General features: G+C 36.2%; 3 protein-coding genes and 1 pseudogene across 5 annotated transcripts; 2 read left to right on the top strand and 2 right to left on the bottom strand.

Annotated features, from left to right (window-relative positions):
• Nucleotides 1-1,703: 1,703 nt before the first annotated feature.
• On the top strand, nucleotides 1,704-2,836 carry LOC140957067 (glutathione transferase GST 23-like). Its single transcript, XM_073414143.1, has 2 exons — nucleotides 1,704-2,121; nucleotides 2,333-2,836. Exons 1-2 carry the CDS (start codon nucleotides 1,810-1,812, stop codon nucleotides 2,690-2,692), a joined length of 672 nt encoding a protein of 223 aa, XP_073270244.1. The 5' UTR covers nucleotides 1,704-1,809; the 3' UTR covers nucleotides 2,693-2,836.
• Nucleotides 2,344-13,533, bottom strand: LOC140957066 (AUGMIN subunit 7-like). Of its 3 annotated transcripts, XR_012171578.1 has the most exons (11): nucleotides 13,309-13,533; nucleotides 13,140-13,225; nucleotides 12,778-12,839; nucleotides 12,203-12,294; nucleotides 11,971-12,096; nucleotides 11,425-11,515; nucleotides 11,202-11,309; nucleotides 9,303-9,401; nucleotides 8,381-8,586; nucleotides 2,477-2,603; nucleotides 2,344-2,413 (listed from the first exon to the last, which is right to left on the bottom strand). XR_012171578.1 is itself a non-coding variant. In XM_073414142.1 (10 exons), the coding sequence occupies exons 1-9, from the start codon at nucleotides 13,440-13,442 to the stop codon at nucleotides 8,389-8,391; spliced, it is 996 nt and encodes a 331-aa protein (XP_073270243.1). In that variant the 5' UTR covers nucleotides 13,443-13,533; the 3' UTR covers nucleotides 2,344-2,603; nucleotides 8,381-8,388. The 3 variants fall into 3 exon arrangements, 2 of the variants coding, with proteins under 2 accessions (XP_073270243.1, XP_073270242.1); XM_073414142.1 differs by having other exon boundaries at nucleotides 2,344-2,603; XM_073414141.1 differs by lacking the exons at nucleotides 2,344-2,413; nucleotides 2,477-2,603 and adding an exon at nucleotides 2,645-5,304.
• LOC140957148 (pentatricopeptide repeat-containing protein At3g03580-like) lies at nucleotides 2,645-5,522 on the bottom strand (annotated as a pseudogene).
• A 434-nt stretch (nucleotides 13,534-13,967) lies between the features above and the next one.
• On the top strand, nucleotides 13,968-19,030 carry LOC140957364 (uncharacterized). The gene is made up of 14 exons (XM_073414589.1): nucleotides 13,968-14,071; nucleotides 14,157-14,343; nucleotides 14,447-14,554; nucleotides 14,858-14,950; nucleotides 15,675-15,728; nucleotides 15,893-16,038; nucleotides 16,118-16,265; nucleotides 16,366-16,503; nucleotides 17,183-17,254; nucleotides 17,333-17,406; nucleotides 17,497-17,638; nucleotides 17,753-17,831; nucleotides 18,548-18,646; nucleotides 18,679-19,030. The coding sequence occupies exons 2-13, from the start codon at nucleotides 14,185-14,187 to the stop codon at nucleotides 18,643-18,645; spliced, it is 1,311 nt and encodes a 436-aa protein (XP_073270690.1). The 5' UTR covers nucleotides 13,968-14,071; nucleotides 14,157-14,184; the 3' UTR covers nucleotide 18,646; nucleotides 18,679-19,030.
• Nucleotides 19,031-20,784: the final 1,754 nt, after the last annotated feature.

Consider the following 20,784-nt stretch of genomic DNA (forward strand, 5'->3'; position numbering starts at 1 on the left):
CATGTTAATTTGGTGAGTCGGATAATAGTGGGACATGCTAACTGCTAAATTTGCCTCAACTGTCCAGAGTATGTTGCCGGTGGATATTGTGGGGCGTGATCACGAGGGTATTGTTTTATTTGCTGCTGCAAAATAACTCAAAGGCATTATCACCCCTCATTTAGCTGAACTGATTGCAGTAAAGGAAGGGGTTTATATGACTGTTAAATTTCATGGTTCAAAATAGATTGTTAAAACGGATGTGATGCCAGCGATAAAATCCATTAATGTTTCTTCGTTGGATGAACTGTTAGCTCAAGATATTCGCCTTTTGTGCTCCAACACATCGGGCTCTTCGATTGTTCACTGCTTTAAGACATGATAACCAAGTAGCGCACCTGTTAGCAAATAGGTGCATGCAGGAAAGATGTCAATTTGCTTTTGAGAATGTTATTCCACTGTACTTATCCAAAGTTGTAACCAATGATCACTTGATTATATGATTATGAAATCTATTTCTACTCAAAAAAATAAAATATTGTCTTTAATATCTGCAACTGCTTAAGGATATTAGCATTCAAAAATTTGGAAGACGTATGGCTCAGCTCTTATTGAATGTGTATTTCACAGACATATGCTCGAAATGTACTATAAAGTATAAGTGATTATTCAGCGGAGATTTGCAATTTGCAATCAAGTGATGTATTCCATGAAATCATGGATTCGGAGAACGTAAAGAATAAACATATCACACATAACGGCAGCCTTCGTAGTTAGAAATTAGTTGTGTGAATCATGGAAAATTTGTGCAAGGGTAACCAATCAACGATCTTGATACACGAATTTGCTATATATGAGCCAAGAATTGCTTTAAACCATCTTGCAAATCAAATGGGTTCGCCACACGGGGTGCCGTCGGAGATGCTGGTGGGCGGATTCAGGAGGATTTGAGGACGGAAATTGTGCGGGGGAGAGAGGCGAGTGTGGATGATGTTGCCCGAGGTGTGTTGTTTCTTGCTACCGAAGAAGCAGGATTTATCAGTGGGCATAATCTGGTTATATGAGTTTCATGGACCAAGGCTGATGCTATGAGAAAATATATCTAAATTATATAAATTAAATTTAATATAAATTAAAAAAATGATGTGTCAATATTATGATATTGATCCGACAAAACTCATCAAACATCGATATAAGAAATTAATTAATTATACAATTAATGTATGATTTAGCCATGAAATCTTTCGATTGGAAAATCTGGCCAGCAAAATTCAACAAAATTTATGGGAAAGTTTCATGTTAAATTTATGTATTTAAGGAAGATTATTTGTTCTGTTAGTTCAGGTGTTGTATCTTGATATATATGTATAAGAAAATAAAATATTAATTGAAAACCAAAATTTATATAAAAAATTCTTAAAAATTATCAAGTTAAAACACGAACAAGATAGAAAAAAATTTTCATTATAATATTTTGTGGATTCCAACATTCTCTTGTTATAAGTGAACAAATACATCACTAATATTATAGAACTAAACATTCAAAATATATGAATGCTAAGGTGAATTGGATGATAGAAAATGAGTGGAGGGATTGTTAATGTGAAATAGCGGATCCCTCTTTCTTTCCATCTTCCTTGTTCAACTTTGCTGCCAACTTTTCAAAATAAAATAGGCAACCGTACACACCAAACATGTTACCAACCAAAATGGTCACTCTAAATTAAATAATTATCTATACAAACCAAAACAATGGCCGGCCATTGCTATTCTTTCAATACATAAATATATTCCTTTAAAAGAAAATCAAAGGAACAGAAGAAACAAAAAATGGCAGAAGATTTGAAGCTTTTGAGATCATGGTCAAGTCCATATGGTATGAGAGTGGTGCACGCACTCAAGATTAAAGCCATAGAACACGAAACCGTATTGGAAGATACTACCAATAAGAGTGCTTCACTACTTGAGTACAATCCTGTACACAAGAAAATACCAGTTCTTGTGCACAATGGGAAGCCAATATGTGAATCCCTTGTCATTCTTGAATATATTGATGACACTTGGAAGCAGCGTCCACTCCTCCCCCGAGATCCTTGGGACAGAGCCATGGCTAGATTTTGGGCAAATTTTGGAGATGAGAAGGTATCAAGAAAACCCTTTACTTTTCCCTACATATATGGTCTCAAGTACCTTAAATTTTTCGAGTTTTAATTCCGTTATGCTTCCAGAAACTTCTGACTCCGTATATGGATGTGAGACTCATGCCCTGTCCCTGTGATACGATGATCTTGATTACAAAAGCATATGACGGTCTTAACATATACTTTTATTGGTGATAATAACTGAAATGCAGGTTCTGCCATCGATATGGAGTTTGTTCATCTCTCAAGGAGAAGAGCAGCAGAAAGAAGCCGTTGCTTCAGCAGTGGAGAACCTGAAATTAGTTGAAGATCAGCTAAAAGGGAAGATATTCTTTGGTGGTGACACAATAGGTTACCTTGATATTGCATTTGGTTGGATGGCCAATTTGATCAGTATTCTGGAAGAGATAGCTGAGTTGACACTAATTGATGCAGAGATATTTCCACTTTTATCAGCTTGGATGAACAACTACGCAGATGATCCTACAATCAAAGAATCATGGCCACCACGTGCGAGAATGGTTGAAAAATTTAAGATCCTTAGACAACGTTACGTTTCAAAAGCTGAATGAAAATGGATCTCGTGTAAACTTGTTTCACGTTAGTGATAAGGAAACCTCTTCACGCTCTAGGTTGAAGTTGAAGTTCCTGGTGGGTTCTGAAATGTAGGAATGATGGTGAAACATGGTTGAAATAATATGCTTTTCACAACTCGATTCTAAACTTGCTGTAAACTATTTTTTTAAGTGTGAGAGTTGGTCGAGTTGAATAACTTCATAGCAACTTTAAGTTTGATCGTATTGTTTGTTTTCTAGTATGTTGTGTCCTCCCACTTCTTCACAGGTCCCTCTAATGGTTGACACACCATGTGCTTAAAACCATTTAAGACTTAGAAATGATAGCAGAAATGCAGATGCTAAAAAGACAGTTCTCAAAGGCTTAAAAAACAAAATATATCATCCCTCAAAGAACTTATGCGGGGAATGATATCACCAATGATCTCCACGATTACAGACTCCATCTATGAATAGATGAAAACAATTAGAATCCCTGACTAATATTTCCCGATGCATGAATCGTGATATATACTTAGTCACAGTGTGGCAATCCCAACAAACCCGATGATGTTTCATTACCAGCAAACTAGTACCAGGTTTTGTATGTAATAAGGCAAACGCTATGGCCAGCCTTTCACCGTGTCCACAAAGCATGTCTAATTTCTCATCCTCCTCTACATCATACAGGACAGATTTAGATATGATATCAGCAGCATATCCTTCCTTAGCCATCAAAGAAGAGAGATAGTTCAGTAATTCCGTAACTTCGTTGTGTTTTTCAAAGAATCGATCACCAGCTCCAAAATAGAATGCCCTATTTTGGACCTCCACCCAACTACATCCCGGAGCTTTTTCTAGTCCTCTAGCTTTTAAAGATGTTCTTATCATTTCCACTTGATTCCACTTTCCCGAGGCAGCATACACATTAGATGCTAAAACACGATATCCTGGATTGTCCACATTTAATTCAATAATGTGGTTAGACACATGTTCGGCCATCTTCATGCCACTTGATCGGCAAGGACTAAGTAGCGCTCCCCATATACTTGCATCAGGCTGCAATGGCATTGAAACTATGAATTTCTATGCTTCAATTAATAGGCCGGATCATGAAAGAAGATCAACGACACGGGCATAATGTTCAAGCCCAGGCTCAATATTGTAGTCTTTCTTCATTTGTTCAAAGCAAGTCCGCCCTTCTTGCACCAAACCAGAATGTCTAGATGCATATATTATGGCAATAAAGACAATGTGATCCAAATGAATACCAGCTGCCTTCATATTCTCAAAAACTTTTAAGAGCTTTCCTACCTTCACCATGCATTCCATAAGAAGCTATCATTGTTGTCCATGAGACTACATCTCTTGCTTTCATCTGCTTAAAAACCAGCACTGAATTCTTTAAATCGCCCGTATTAGAGTACATTTCAATCAAAGCATTTCCTATTGGAATCATGGACTCACAACCCAATCTGAAATGTAACCATGCATCTCCTTCCCTTGCCGTTTTGCGATGAGAAAGGAACACAAAGGCAATGCACTTAATAACGTTGGTACATCTGGAAACATTCCTTCAATCTCATCTTTCGAAGTATTCTAAAACCAAGAGTACTATTCTCAGAATAACCACAAGCAGCAATAATAGAATTCCAAGAAACATTATCTCAATTTTTCATATTTTCAAACTGTTTCAATGAATCCTCCAATTCTCAACACTTGGCATACGTATCCACAAGAGCATTACCCACAATCTGAACGGAACCAAATCCTTGTTCTATTATACCACAGTGGAGTTATTCTGCCAAATTTATATTTAATTTTGTACAAATAGAAAGAATTGTCACGTAAGTGACAGAATCAGGTTCATAAATCATCCTCATCCCACTAACGGGCTTTATTGCTTCCTCATAAAACTGGTTTTCAACATAACCTTTAATCAGAGAGTTCCATGATACCAAATCCGGGCTTTTCATGCTCTCAAAAACTTCGCTAGAACCTATCAAATCACCACATTTGGCATACATATTAATAATGACATTACTTGCCGTTGTGTCACACTCATATCTGTTACAATTCATATAGTTGTGGACATATCTTCCCGAATTTATGTCCCTAAGGTAAGTACAAGCACGGGGAATTGATGTAATTGTCAAAATATCAGGTTCCAAATGACAAACCATATCTGTAAACAACCTAATTGACTCTTCATACAGAGCAGATTTACAATGTCCACAAATCATAGTATTCCAAGTAACTTTGTCTCTATCAACCATCTCATTAAATATCTTCTGGTAATTAACTAACATGTCAAACTTTATGTACATAGACAGCAACACATTATTGACAACCACATACCCACGCACTCCAATTTTCTCTACCAACCCATCGACAATCTCACCCTCCATAATCTGCCCAAGTCCACAACACTCTAGTATAACACTAAAAAATGTAGAATAATCCGGCACTAAACCATCTATCCTCAATTGAAAATATATTTCCAAGGCTTGGCTGAAGAAGCCATAGGAAGAATAGTAGAATACCCATCAAACTATTCCAAGAAAAAATGTCTCTGTCACTCCGTGAAGCATTTTATCAAACATTCCCCGTGCTCGATCCAATGCTTACACCTGGAATACATATCGATCAGAGCGTTATTTATATTCAAATCGAACGCAAAACCCAATTCCAAAATGTGCTCATGCACAAATCTCCCCTTCCCAAAATCCGCCAAAGCACCGCAGGCGTTGATAACAGAAGGAGAGGTATATTTATCGGGTTCAACATTTGATATCCGCATTTCCCCATACATTTCCAGTGCTTTTGCAAATAACACGTTATGTGTCATTGCCCGAATAATGGGTCGATCAAATGTGAAGTTATTATATTCACACGTATCGTTATATTTCGTAAGCACGAGTATGCCTAGTTACGTCACAAGAAGTTCTTGGAAGTTCATTGCATGGACCAGAAGAACAAGAGAGCGGCTTATACGTGGATGATTTATTCGCGTCGAAAAGGGGTGCTTTTTGTTCGAAGCAACCGAGGCAAGGCTTGCATTGTATCCATGTAAGATCGCTACCAGTATCGGCCACAGCCAGGCTTCAACAGGTGGTGTGCTGAGGTAGAATCTCATGAGGTACTCCCCATTGTCGGAATAATATCAGCTGAGGGCGATCGTGCGGAACGGTGATCTTGTGATAAAATTTTAGCTCGATAGAACGATCGTTGAATGGATATGGTTTCGCAGGTCATTGAAGGAGATTGTAAGGAGTCTCTGTGAATGAGATCAATGGTGAAACCAGTTGCTTCACTTACATCAAATGTGGTAATGGAAATCGCAAGGATTATTGACATGCAAGCAATGGGCCATGGAAGCATTTTCTTGGATTTTGCTGTAAAAGTAAAGGATTACTTTGAGAATTTGAGGAATGAGATGAGATCCTGAGGCACTCGTTTATATAGGGATATCTTGTTTTTCGTACCACCATTATTGAAAATTTCCAAAAATTGTTAAATGGGAACGGAGTTTTAAAAGTTGAAAGAAAAGGTGTAGATTTTCGTTAATACATCAATATCTTTAAAGTTATGTGACCTAAATGCAAACATAGAGTTGCTGACAAGTGATTTGGAAAATTTTCAATGTTGTAAATGGCGGGAGACGGTGGCAGGACGGTCAGTGACCGCCTACCGTCTCGGCCGCCTAGGCGGTGCTTAGACAGTGCCTAGCCGGTTAAATTTTTTAAATAATTTTTTTTATAGATAATCATATATAATCATGCAATATAATCACTAATAGTCATCATATTTTATGTAAGATGTATAATTAAATAATGTTTAAATATAAAGAAGCTTCATACAACATAATATCATCTAGATAATGTGCAAATAAATATATAAACTCCTAATCGGATGTTTTAAGACATGTTTCAAATTGTTCTACAATACCCGCAATATAATGTTTCATCCTATAAACTCCTCTTTTAATAAGTCTCTTACACAACTTGCATGTGATCAAATCACTTTCTCTTTATTATACAACACCCCATATTCTCAAACAATATTATTAGACTTTGGCTTAAATTCCAACTTCGGTTGTTTATCATTTTCTACCATTAATTTTCAACAATAAATCAATAATAATAGGAAAAAAATTTTGATTTTTGAAATCACAAAATTTGAAATATTATAAAAAAAAATATATTAATTAATAAATATACAATGCCTAACCTAAAGCTTCTTGCTAGCGGCAGCGACAGCGACAGACAGTTTATGTTGTGGACTTAGTGGTGATAGTGAGAAAGAGTGTGAACCAAAAGTTTAAAAAAAAATGGAGTGTGATTTAAATAACTAAGATTTCAAGTTTCAAATTAGTTAACTTTGACTAGATTTTCAAACTTTGTGTTGATTACAATTTAAAAATGTTGACTGCCTCACTTGGACTGCCTGCTCGCCGCCTCCAGCCACCTCGACCGCCTGCCCACCGTCGTATAGCTTGGACTACCTAAAACAGCCACCTCATGCGTAGGCGGGAGCGGTCGAGGGCCGCCTACTGCCTAGGCACCGCCTCGACCGCCATTTAGAATACTGAAAATTTTGAACGATATTTATAAATTGGACCACCAGTTAATGTTTCCACGATCCAACCGTGGGCATGCGGGGCACGTCGGTTGAATAGAATTCCTGAGAGTTGTATATATGGACTTGAACAATCATTCCCCCTTGAGCTAATTTTTGGGGTTGAATTATGTCAAAGTCTCAATCTTAATATAGTCTCAGAGCTCGACCCAGCGTCATGTGTTGGACTACCTATAGTTGGACCTCCAGCTAACGTCTTCACGCTCCAATTGTTCATTCCTGGGAATGAGAGGGTGTTAGCATATATGGATTTAGACGATCATCTCCCATTGAGCTAACTTTTGGGGTTGAGTTAGTTCCAAGTCTCAATCTTAACTGGTTTCAGAGCTCGGATTTCATCGTTATGGACTGCCCATAATTGGGCCACCCGTTCTGCCCATAGTTGGGTCATTTGTAATATTCACGCTTCAAATATTCATTCTTTGGTGTATTAGATGTAGGGTGTATTAGTTGTCCCACATCGGTTGAATAAAATCTCTGAGAGGACCATATATGAACCTCCTTAAATAGCTTTTGGATTGAGTTAAGTTCAAGTCTCAATCTCAACTTCTCTTTTTGTCAATTATTTTATTTGGACTAACTTTTATGACCTTGTTTAAAGTCAAATTTCATATTATTTTATCTACGCGTGTACGACAGTTTGGTTCGATGTAAGCAACTCATCAAACCGAACAATTTGTTAATTTGGTTAAGATATTTTGACAAATTGATCAGTACTTTTTAAAAATGTTTTTAGTTTAATTCTGTTTGGTATTACTTTATCTAAAGGTAGCCAAAAACCAACCTTTATGGGGGAAATTCTTTCATACGTGTTTTAGGGTAAATTGATTGCAATTTTCATTGATTTTGTTATTTCATTATAATCAATTCAATTTTCTTAAAATTCAATTTGATCAGTTGAATCTTCAGGAAAGAAACTTAGTTACACAAAACACAACCCTTCTGATTTAACCGAAAATGAAATGTGCCCAGTTCTAATGCACATTCAATACATTCACCACTCAATGTTTTTACCCCGTCAAAAAAGTTGAAAATAAATAATGGTAAAGAAGAGCAGCATGTTCTCACTTTCACTTTTAGATGATAGCCTCCTCGCCCTTCTCACGAGCAATGGAAGCGGAGAGAATCGCCAGATCTCGGTTCAAGAACGTCAATGCACTTTCACACTCGGAAATAATTCTCATTACAGAAGATGGCTCACCAGCCACTGTTTCTGAAGATCCAACGGCCACTGCTGTATATGAATCTCGAAGGTTCTTCAGATTTCCCAGAAACTATAAAAATAAATGAGAAACGAATGTCTCACAATTATCTTCCAACTACTAACTAAATAATAGGATTGCTGTAAGATATACAGCCTTTGACAACACACGTCGCATTAAGTCTAACAAATCACCTACTGCCAACAAAGAACAAATTTTCAGGCACTCATTCTATAATCATCGGTCATCTAAGCTACGACGTGCAATGTTTATGGATTTCAACTGACTGAATGCACGGTCATAAAAGTTGTACAAAGAAAATCCATGAATCATAAGGTAAAATTTAAACAAGTATAATTGCAGCATCCCTTAAATTATGTCATTGCAACAAAATAAAAATGGAAGTTTGGGTGCAAGTTTTAAGCTATAGGTAAGAAATAATGACACAATATTAGCCGAGGTCAAGAATTCAAAATGGACGAGTTTCAGCTATGCTTGTAAAGCAAAAGTATATATCGGATGATTCTGAACCTTTTTTTCCAGGCTAGAGATAGATTAAAAAAGATGTCTCAAACTGCATGCTTATGTTTTAGTATTCACATATAAATAGAACTAAGACGAATGAAGCAAGTCATTCAAACTCTAGAGATATTAAGAATAATTTCTTTCTTCAACCAGAGTATGAGGAAAGCAGTGAAAGTTTATATTTGTTAAAAACACATCGAAGCTGAAGACCATGCACACCAATGACCAGTTAGTTACTCAGATGCAAATTTAAGTTGACGCACCTTCACAAGCATCTTATATGCTTCCAACAATCTATTTGCAGCTGGTCCAAACCCGTGAAGTTGTGGAACCTCCATCATGTGTGTCCAAGGACGTATTTCCTGCATACAGAGTGGTGTAATGGTCAGAAATAAAATTAACGGACGTGAACTGTATGAATGTAAAAACCAAATTATAATAATGTAACATGAAAATATATCCAAAAAAAATTACTTCCAGAAAAGTAATTTTTGAGAATATCATGACTGAAATAAGCAACACAAAAACAAACAAGATGCAGAATAAGGCAGCCAATTGTAACACGACATTGGCATAGATATGGTTTCTATATTCTATAAGGTTGTGTTTGGATTGATGGATTTCAAATCAAATCCATGGATTTCAAATGTAATTTTGTCGTTCAGATAAGTAAGTTTATAAACTTCAAATCAATCTCTTATATGTTTATATAGCATTTCATGTTAATTATGATGGATTTTAAGTTCACCAAATAACGATGTTTGAAATTCATTCTACTTTGTATTATTAATATGTAAATAAGTAAGGTGTTTAATGTTGATTTAATATTTGATCAGTAAGGTGTTGAATGTTGATTTAATATTTGATCTATTGTTTCATTGTAAGCAATAAAACTAATATCGAAATCTGGATTTCAAGTTCATCCATCCAAGTGCAACCTAAAAGTATTTGCATTTAACATATTAAAGCCAGATATATACATGCTAACTATAAATTTGCCAGAGATTTCTTCTCAAGCTCAAAACCGGATTTTAGCTTTTATTGATTGTGAGCCAACCTTGAACGAGCTTTGGGAAAAAAAAACCCATTGAGCAGAATGAATTGGCATTTCCCATGTATTTCCTAATTTCCAGGTCATCATGTCAGGGTTGGGCCAATCTTCATAAGGTTGACAAACAATGAAAGAAATTGAAGGTTAATTTGCTACACAAAAAATGAAGAGCAAAGGTGCTTCTAGTCGACAACATTGAGCTGACTTTCAATCATAGATTTCCAGTAGCATTTCAACAAAAAGTTAGCCTACTGTTTAGAAGCCAAAAGGATTAGATTTGTGCTGGTCTCAAAAAATTATTTCCTGACAAAAAGTTCAAAACTATTATTTCACGAAATAAGCCACATAAAGGAAGTTCAACGTCTAAATGACATAGTGTTTACACTGTTTTCTTGCCTCCCACCATTCCCACCATCCCTAACTCCTTTCAATTATCACTGCCACCTGCATTCCACAATCATGACATAGCGGCCACTCACTGTTATTATCGTTGCCGCTCCAGCGACGATCACTAGCCAAGACCACAATCCAACTTCAGGTTCATGTATTTGAATAACGTTTGTTGAAACCACAAGTCCCAAAATCTCGAGCTCATGAGAGTTAATACAATCAATAATTTTATACTTTAATATGCCCCCTAAAGGTGAGCCAGATACCCGGATATGCCCGGAAATATTATATAAGGCGTAATGTGCATGTTCAGGCATTAGGCAGCAAAGACGTAGAAATAAACATGCAAGACCAATTTAGATATGAGGGGTTCTGCAGTCCAGGGGGTCTTAAAAATTTGCCCTTGTGGCTCTGGTAACATATTGAAACTGTTTTTCTCAAAACTCAAGTTAACGTGTGGTGCCACAATGAATACTTTTAAACTCCACCAATGTTTGACGTTATGTTAAACTGAATTGGTTGTATTTATGTAAATCTCAAGCATTTAATGTAAAACATAAAGATTGCGGCCTTGTCGGTAAAAACTCGTGTGAAAACCTGAAAGTAAGTCTTTCTTGGGCCATTAACTTGTCGAGGGACATTAATTTCACTTGAAATATGTAAATCAGGTCAAGAAGCATGTAATCTGAGCTATACGATAAAACTTCAACCGAAAACGAACCTTGGTGTAAATTGTATTAAAGGATCTTGCAGTTTCAAGAAAAGATTCCAGATGTTTCCGTAAATTTGATTCGGCTTCAGTGTAATCTTCATCAGGATTGTATGGATGCTACAAAATTAAAGATAATAATGACAACTGATCACAACAATGCATCCAAAGATAATTGTTATGGTAGTTGAAGTTTGTATGGCAAAACAAGGTAGCGAAAAAAGTATCAGGCAACCTTTGAGGCCAGGTCATCAACCATCTCTTGAAGGTTTAGAAGTCGGTTTGATTGATCAAATAGCTGTTTTTCCAAATCAGATATGTCTGGCCTACAAATGAACCTTTATTAAGTGAATAGAAAATTATTTTTCATGTTAATAGAAGCACCAATAATTCCTGAGATATTTTTCTGTACAAAAATGCTCTCTTTGAAGGGAAATTCATAATAATTTGAATTATAAATAATAATCAAGCTTCTTGGTAAGAAACCTAATGCAAAACCACGAAATACAAAATCTGGTATTGAAGACTCAACTAGGTCAATATCAGATAATATAACAGAACAAAACCAATCAGCAGTGTTGTCCAAATTAAAATACATTATAAGCAATCTCTTGATGGCATGATAACGCATCGTAAAAACAGAAGATGGCAAATAAGTTCCAGGAAGACAATTTAACAAGATGTCTGTCATAAACAATTTTCTATGACGAAATATGAGCCTAAAGAAAATGATTTAGTGGCATTCAAAGCAGCATTGCACAGGAAAACAATTACTCCTTACAATGGATATATAGATTGAATCTGCACATCTGCAGGAAACAACTTGCACTCTTCAGAGAAAATTTGAGCTTGTTTTTCAGCAATGGCGTCTATTAATTGTATGTCTCTAGCCACTTGCTCATCTACACTAAAAAAGGCAACAAACATTTCATGTAGTCGATTAGATATCGTTCAAGACACAGTAAAGTGATCAAATCATTTTGTTATTGACATTTTTTTAAAACTGTAGGCACCTCCACTCAGGATTATCGGCGTAGATGCTTGCCTCCACCAAATCCACAATAAGACGCAACATTTCTGTCCGATCTTCGTAGCTTCCCCGACCCTGCAATGAAAAGGTACAACGTGTAGTTATTAAAATCCACAAAGCATGTAAGTAGGCCCAAGATACAACAAGATTCAACCCTTGCAATTATCCTGGCTTATTGAGCTTCTGCAACATAAAAAAAAATAATCTCCAAAACTGGTTATAGTGCATTGAGAAAACACTAATCAAAGTGCCTTTACGTGTGGAGAATGGGAATGGAAGACAGTTGGTACAAACATAAAATATTTTGGTCTTTTTATTTAAATTTAAAATCTATAAATATCTTTTAAAAAAACTAAAGGATGGTTTATTTATTTCTTCCTTCAAGAAAGGAAATTCAAAATCACGGCCATGAGAATGGAGGTTTCATGTCACTGAAGTTTAAACTTTTGAAAAACGTACCGATACTAATTGGCACGACACATAATTATTAAATATAAATACAGCAATTTTTTTGATCGGAAACAATATGATGATCAAGATATGATAATTTAAACTCACTTGGATGGCTTCAGTGTCTATAGTAGTGGTAATACCCAGAAACTTTGCTATTTCAGCCAAATCTGCAAAATCCATAGAACCACTTTATAAACATTTCACAGAATTCATTTCAGAACCCAAATCAAAAGATCGCTAGTAGTCACAGTAAAAACTGTAAAGGCGACATTTTATACACTAACACAAAAAATGCCCGCAGAGAGTTTCAACAAGCCACATTCTCATAACAAAAAGGTCCCAACTTTAGTACTGACCAGAACAAAAACGTAAAAGCCAACAAAATTGGACGCATATCATACCACATAATTAATCTTTACGACATAACACAAGGAGAAAGACAAGACGAAGATAAAAGTGGGAAATACATTGTATCCGAGAGGTTTCTTCGTCCCGATCCACGACATCCCCTTGTAGATTTTGCTGTGAAAATGGAGACTTGTCCCCCAACAATCTGCACAATCGGCAAAAGATTAAACAACCATTCATGTGCCAGCACTTATACAGACAAATATAGAAAAAAGTACAATATTTTACTTGAAGAATAGCCATTCAAGTAGGGCATAGCGTTCCATCCCAGCGAAAAGGAGTGACTGCGCTGGGGCATTGGATCTCGAGTAATTCAGCGTCGCAAGTTTTCTCTGTACTGCTTCCATTTGCTTCGACGCCATTCTCTTCTGCAAATCGGACTCCGATAATGGATTTAGCACACAAGAAACAACAAATGAAAAGAATAGAGCAGAGCCGGCATAGGTACAAAGGACATGTTGCCTCCATTTCAAATATAATAATAAAAGTAAATTCTTTTTTCATTTTTCATAACTCTCAAATATATAATTTACTTTTTATATTTAATATTATTTTCTCAATTTTTTATCAATCTATTCTCATCATTTTTATCTTATTAAATCATTCATTAAATAAATATAAAATATATTTTTAAAATAAATTTATTTTTCCAATCACTTTTAAATTTGAGTCTCGTATTAGTTAGCTGGCGAAGTTTGACAAAAACTTGTGTGAGACGGTTTCATAGATCATATTTTATGAGACGGATCTCTTATTTATGTCATCCATGAAAAATTATTATTTTTATGCTAATATTATTATTTTTTATTGTAAATATCGATAGAATTGGTCTGTCTCACAAATAAATATTCATGAGACCGTCTAACGACAAATTCACAAAGTTTTATGAACACTACGGAAAGTTCAGTACCCAATTGTAATTTATGCGATGCATACTTGATTTACTAGCAAAGCGGTAGCCTCAGTTGTTTGAAGTGAAAGTCTGTGACTAGTAAGTCTGTGTGCCGATTCTTCGTGATAACGAAGCTATGTAAAGCGGTTGCGTCTGATTCTCTGTGCCTTTTTTTGTCTTCTAGGAGTTGAAGAAGAGAGAAGATCGCCGAGATGTTAGGGTTTGACGATTCCGGGAAGCTATTGAGACTGCTGAGTGGCGGAGAAGAAAGGACCTTGGAGCAGATCATGTCGGATTTCAACACCAACTTTCCCCGCTCTGTCCACTTATATGCCTGCTCCGCCCTGGAATTTTTATTGTCAGACCCCAAGGTTAGGGTTTTATTTTGTCCTTTTATGATACCATTTTACTCAATTTTCTCTGTCTTTGAGAATTTTGATATTGACACAATGTTTTCAATCAACGTTGCTGCAGGAGAAATTGCTTAGTCCAACTCAAAGGTTGATTGCTTTTGCAATTATTCATCAGGCATACGCGTCTCAGCTGCCTTCTTCAAACCCTTTCATCTCTAAGCTTGTGGATGTAAGTAAGCACATGGTTCGTTGCGTTGTGTGATGCCATTTTACGATTTATAGTTTTTACAGCTTTGATTTTGCAACGATGGGGTTACGAAAAACTTGCTTTTTGATTCAATACGTGCGTATGGCTTCTTCTTTATTTTCTTTTGCTCATCGACTTGCGAACTGTTTGGCAATCTATTTCCGTTTCAATTGTTATGTATTTAGTTGGCTCGATTTCTTATACTGTAATTTGTTCTTAATTATTTGATGACATCGGTGTCTAAACTTCTGTTTGGTCTTGCTGTACTTTTTTCATTATTTGCAGGCAGCTTGTGACGAAGAAGCGGAAAAGTTTGAACGGGCATTTGTTCTTCAATTGTTAGGCGCTTCCACAACCACCGATAGAAATAGCAAAGAGGTTTCATTTGCTTTTCTGTTTCTCTTTTTCTCCGTTTAGGATCAACCATTCGTTTCTGATGCTGGATGGCAGGCATCCAATACTACAAAAAAATTTGTTCTATTAGATAGAACTTGTCTGAAAAATTAATGACATGCTTATGCTTGAAAATTTATGAACATTTCTGATGGCACATACCTTTCATTGGAAAATACTTGAGCTTATTCAACTTTTCTTTTTTTATTTAAGTTTCATCCGAGCAATAAAAAGCTGTTTATAATTGTGTTGAAGCAAGTTATTAGACTGCTTTGCAGAAAGCCTATAATTTATTGATATGCTGCTTTTAGTAGTTTTATGTGATTAATCATTACAAAATGCTTGCTGCAGTGTAATCTTGGCTTCTTATCCAGGTGAAGTCGTGATGGTTTGAAACCCACGCTCGATTTTGGGCTATTTTGTCTATTTCCTGAGTGCCTGCCTTAATTGTAATTTTATTCTTGTATTGTATGAAATCCACCAAACTGTCGGCTACCAATCTTCCAATAGTAAACCAAGACATATAAAGCTTCACCACTCGTAACTCTACTTATTTTATTCTTAATAATAAAAGATAATAGAATGTTCTCTCTAACCACACATGTTTCTACAGTTCATCGAATGTTTGATGGTGTCCGCTTACCTTTTTTCTTTACCCAGTGTTTTGTATCCATCATAACTTCTGGTGATAGTGTTTTCTTTCCTTCAGCTTCTCAACCACTCTGCAGCAGATTTCATGAAAACTTTTGACCTTTCATCACATGTAAGTTGTGCACATTGAATTTTCTTACATGTGCAAATAGTAATTGCTTGCATTTTCTAACTGGCTTTCTGCTAGCCCTGTGCTTGTATTGGCCCAAAAATATGCTGCAATTTTGTTCTGTCACTTGTGTGCTTGAAGTGATCATCCTTGTTTTGACTTTCCAGTCTTTTCCACAACGTGAGCATATGCAGCAACAGTACTGTACCAAAATTCAGCCAGAACCATTGAAATGTTCGTTCAAGGACAGCTCTGTGAACAATGTGATACCTGATCCTGATGTGCCCCATGGATGTAATGGCAATTCATCAGAGTATGTGTTATCTTCACATTGAAGTTCTGTTCGACAATTTTGCCATTTTCTTCTCTCGAAACTGGGAATTGAATTTCAGGTTTGATGGACCTGGAGTTACATCTAAAATTGGATCTGGGAATAGGGATGAAGCTGTTGCTGGGTTACTGTCCTCTATCTCATTGGAGGGTTTAACTCCACAATGGATCAGGCCCTTCCCACCAAGGCTCCCCATAACGGATGGAGAGGTAAGACATGCAAGCACTAACTGTAACTAGCCAATGAACAGACATTGGAAGCTATCATGTGTGATTTATGTTCCAACTAAGTGTCTTCAATTCTGAACAGTTATGTTGGCTGAACCCGGATTTCAACCATGAGCTTTTATGGGACTATGGGATGTGTGCTGATACAAGTAGAGGGGCAGCAGTTAGAGATTTAATTGCAAAAGCTTTAAAGGGTGCGCTTGTTCCTGCTCAACAAGAGGTAGCATTTTTTTCATGTTCTATAATGAATGCTCTTAATTGTACCGTGTAGTAGGGATGGTAAATTCCTCCAGGAGTCAATGCGATGGAAAAAGAGTGAGAGAAAAAAAATGCCGACCCTTGATGATTCTATCTGAGATCTGGATATGAAACTTTTAAGATTTCTCGCCAGGCAGCTCAAGATTCTAAAGAGTCTTGTGTTTGATGGATTGTGGATATACCAATCATGGCAGTGAGGTTATATAAAGATGTGAGATATGAAAAAGACAATGTTTTACACCTTTCTCTTGCAAATTTGTATGGATGGAAACAATTGTTTATCAGCAATATTTCGGCTCCCAGAAATATATGTGGTTTCCGAAATATATTTTCTTGATTACGATACAGGTTTGGGTTGTCATAGAATGTCTGGTGGGTTAATGCTGGACTTTTAGTCGAATCGGTTACTCTATTCATCATATATTGAACTGATAAAAAAATTTAAATTAAAAAAAATAGAGAAAGGTGTTTACTTGACCGGGCATGACTGAGATAATCATTGAGCTTCTTGTGCATTTACACTTTTACATTGCTACTGTAATTGTATTGCTTCTCTGGTTTCTGAACATCGATGTTTTGGTTGAGTATTAAATTTGATTCTACTGGTATTCATAACGTTCTTAGCTTGTTCATATCTTCAGAGAGTATTGGTGGAGTTGGCAAATGACCCAAAGCTGGTATATCACTGTGGACTGACCCCCAAAAAGCTTCCAGTATGCCGAATTCCTAATTCCATTTATTGTTAGAAAGTTGTGGCGAGGTTTTTTTCTAATCTGTATCGATGTTGTCAGGAACTAGTGGAGAATAATCCTATGATTGCCGTTGAAATTCTCATTAAGTTAATCAGTTCACCTGAAATATCAGAGTATGATCTTGTTTGTTTGGGTTTGGCTTTTGGTTATGTAACCAAGCATTATTTAGACCCTAATATTGCAGATATCTTTGTAACTGACAGATACTTTACGGTTCTTGTTAACATGGAGATGAGTCTTCATTCCATGGAAGTAGTGAATAGGCTGACTACTACAATTGAACTTCCCACAGAGTTCTTACACACTTACATTTCAAACTGTATAAGTGCGTGCCAGGGTATAAAGGTTAGCATCTGCATCTTAAATTGTTTCCGTATTAGTTTTCCATGTTAATAAACTATTGTCTTTGTTTTTTCGTGCTGGAATAATCGTTGCCCTTTTCTCCATCTTCTTTTCCAGGATAGATATATGCAAAATAGACTTGTGAGATTGGTTTGTGTCTTCCTACAAAGTTTGATTCGAAACAAAATAATCAATGGTAAGCAATTTAGAACTTGGTTTTTAATGAATTTGATGGCTATCCGATTTTTTTCCCTTTTTTTCAGAAACTAAGTATTGTTGGTAGAGATTGACAACATTAAACAAGTCATAAACGAGCACATTCATGAAAAAGAAATTTTTTTCTTTGTGTATTTGTGGATATGGAGAACATTTAAATCTTCAGAATGAGAATACAAAAGATGAATATGTTGCTGGTTTCAACTTCCTTGCTAGTATTGCTTGATACTTAATGGAAACTGGGTTTTAGAGGAGATTATAGTGTTTGATTGGGTAAATGATCTACTATTTTTGTTTCTGAACGACAAAATTTTTTTCCTGATGCTTGATAGCAGCTATATTTTCTTTGTAAGATGTGATTGGCAAGTCCCAAGGGTTCTTATTGCTTGGTTTTTCCTGCTAACTTTTCTGAAACATGTCAGATCAAATTACTTCTCTCCTCTATTACATTTTTTTATGGATTTTAAAGTCAACTGATCTTATACTTCATCAACGACCCTATATCATGCGAAACCAGATGTAACTTTGTGGTTGAAATTATTTAATTTGGTGGAATTGTCGTGAATCACATTACCTCTGTGTATACATGCGTGCAAGGTCATACTCAGTGTGGTTAATTTTTACAAATTTAGCATGCCACGTATCAATGATGCCTGGTTATGTGCTTGGTTGCTCCAATGATTTTTGTGTTTGCAGTTCATGACATATTCATTGAAGTGCAAGCATTCTGCATCGAGTTCTCCCGGATAAGAGAAGCAGCAGGATTATTCAGGCTTCTCAAAACTTTGGAGTAGATGACTATTTTTATCTATCTTCTCCAGCCCGTTTTTGAACATTTCAATGCATCGGTTATCTGTATATCTTCTTGTTTCTCTACTCTCCAACTAGGAGTGGTTTTTGCTAAAGGAGGATTTTCACCAACTCACGATTAAGGTGACTCGAACCACTGACCAGTTGTGTGCTTGGTGTTTGTCAATAAGCAACTTTGGTTCAACAATTAGGTGTTTATAGAGACAAGACAAGTGACTCTAGTGTTGTCAAACTTTACTTTCGTTTTGATTCCTCTTAAATCACAGTATGATCTGTATCATAGTTGGCCAACGAGCAACAAGCTTGAGTTATGGTTACTCATATTTTTATATTTGTACTAGATTTTAATTTTTGCCAAGTCATTTTACTAAGTCAATCTTGAACTTTATATTGTACGTAATAATATTAAAAGCGAGCAAGCATTGCTTAGTTTTTTTTTTTTTTTTTTGGACAAATTCTCAATCATTTCTTGTATGCAAAAGCAGAGTGGACGATTGGGTTGAAAATGAGCCGGACACTTTTATCCAAAATCCTTAGCGAAAATCCCCGTCAAGTCTCAAATGTTGACTTGTTTTTCGATTCAGTCTTAAATGTTTCCAGTTTCTTCTTAGATGTTTCCGAAAAATTCTCGGGTTGATCTTTCTATTTGTTGGTTAAAACTAATTCACGTGTCACTCCACCCAGTAAAATCCCCAAAATCTCAAATCAGATGTCCTAATCAAGCTTCAGACTTCAGAGGTTCTCTCGCAAGCACAACCAGGAAAGGGGTTTGCATAAAACTCTCTTTCAACTTCGGGAACTCGCCAACCTCTCTCATATATGGGCCTCCCAGACGATCCTTGTGACTGTTTTTTCTCTAGAGCAAATTTCTTCCAATAAATCTTCCCTGGTCAAACTCATCAGCAAGTTTAACAAAATTCATCCTGCATTAAGGAAAACAGTAACAAAAACTTAACTAATGCCTCGTTGGGTTTAGCTCCCGAAAAATATTTTCTTTGAAAGTGAAAGCAGGCACTCCACACAAAAACAATTAAATTTATTCGTAATTACTCTAAAATTGCATGTTTCGCCCATTAATTTCCCCAGAATTTGACTCCACCTTATTCCGCCAACGAAAATCTTGGGTCCACTGCTGATTGAAAGCATTGGAAATGACAGGCAGTTTGTATGCTAACCTATCCGGGTTAACGGTTTTCTTGAAACCTTCGAAACATCTATGACCTTGTACTGCCTTGTCCATGTTGCCATCATATGCGTACACAAATACGTCACTTTGAATGGCAACAACGTAGTCCAAACCAGCAAGCATGTTTTGATGATTCATGAATGGACTGAACTCTTCTGCTGTTGTTAGAGATGAGCGGGAAAATATATTTGGATGTCTATGGGTAAGATACTGCATGCTCCCGTTTCAATAAGCCTCACCAGCCACCTAGTAAATATTTGTCTTGGATGGGAAATCAAGCAAGATTGCAGTTTCCCTAGAGTCATAGGGCAGCCACCAAGATTTCTTTTTTCTACCCCACCAAGCTTTCTTTCTCCTTCTAATGGCTGACCTCATAATGCATTAGCCGAAGTTCATTCTCTTCTTCAGCTGTCGAATTATGGCTGCATCCCGTAAAAGCAAGCATGTCCTCGTAACTGCAAAGAAATTTATCAATGAATGAGCATATAGTCCTCGAATGCGAAACAGTTACTTCTGAAAAGACAGGAAACCGTGCTTGAGCATTGTGTATCAAGACAAATGCTAAATTCTTGTTTGCCCAAGATGCAACCATCTAACACCAATGAAAAATTGATAATTGGACCAAAAGAAGATGAAATTTCATGTTTATATTAAATAGGCTATTCTACTGTCAAAAAGTCGTGTCAAATACAATAGAAAAAACTCTACAAGGGTAAGTTTCATAATGAAGGTCTTTATGCTATTAGTATGAACAACTGGGTAAAGTTAAGGCAAGAAAAGATTAGAGAACACCACATAGCAAAAGAATTAATACTAGTGTTACAACAAGGAAAGGACATGAGTACACAAAAAGAACTCCATAGCAGGGTTCTCAATCTTAGTTACCAGCAAAGGCTATACAAATTTTGACCTATCCGAACTTGAAACAAAGCAACTA

This window comes from Primulina huaijiensis, chromosome 14, assembly GCF_012295235.1.
Source record: "Primulina huaijiensis isolate GDHJ02 chromosome 14, ASM1229523v2, whole genome shotgun sequence".
Taxonomy (NCBI): Eukaryota; Viridiplantae; Streptophyta; class Magnoliopsida; order Lamiales; family Gesneriaceae; genus Primulina; species Primulina huaijiensis.

Bases quoted from the DNA above. Each gene is read 5' to 3' on its own strand.
- LOC140957364 (XM_073414589.1), top strand. From the start codon at position 14,185: ATGTTAGGGTTTGACGATTCCGGGAAGCTATTGAGACTGCTGAGTGGC. The intron at 14,555-14,857 runs GTAAGTAAGCAC...CATTATTTGCAG, and splicing joins TCATCTCTAAGCTTGTGGAT to GCAGCTTGTGACGAAGAAGC. The intron at 16,039-16,117 runs GTATGTGTTATC...ATTGAATTTCAG, and splicing joins TGTAATGGCAATTCATCAGA to GTTTGATGGACCTGGAGTTA.
- LOC140957066 (XM_073414142.1), bottom strand. From the start codon at position 13,442: ATGGCGTCGAAGCAAATGGAAGCAGTACAGAGAAAACTTGCGACGCTG. The intron at 12,295-12,777 runs GTGAGTTTAAAT...TTTTCATTGCAG, and splicing joins TAGACACTGAAGCCATCCAA to GGTCGGGGAAGCTACGAAGA. The intron at 11,310-11,424 runs GTTGCCTGATAC...TTAATTTTGTAG, and splicing joins TTGATGACCTGGCCTCAAAG to CATCCATACAATCCTGATGA.
- LOC140957067 (XM_073414143.1), top strand. From the start codon at position 1,810: ATGGCAGAAGATTTGAAGCTTTTGAGATCATGGTCAAGTCCATATGGT. The intron at 2,122-2,332 runs GTATCAAGAAAA...ACTGAAATGCAG, and splicing joins CAAATTTTGGAGATGAGAAG to GTTCTGCCATCGATATGGAG.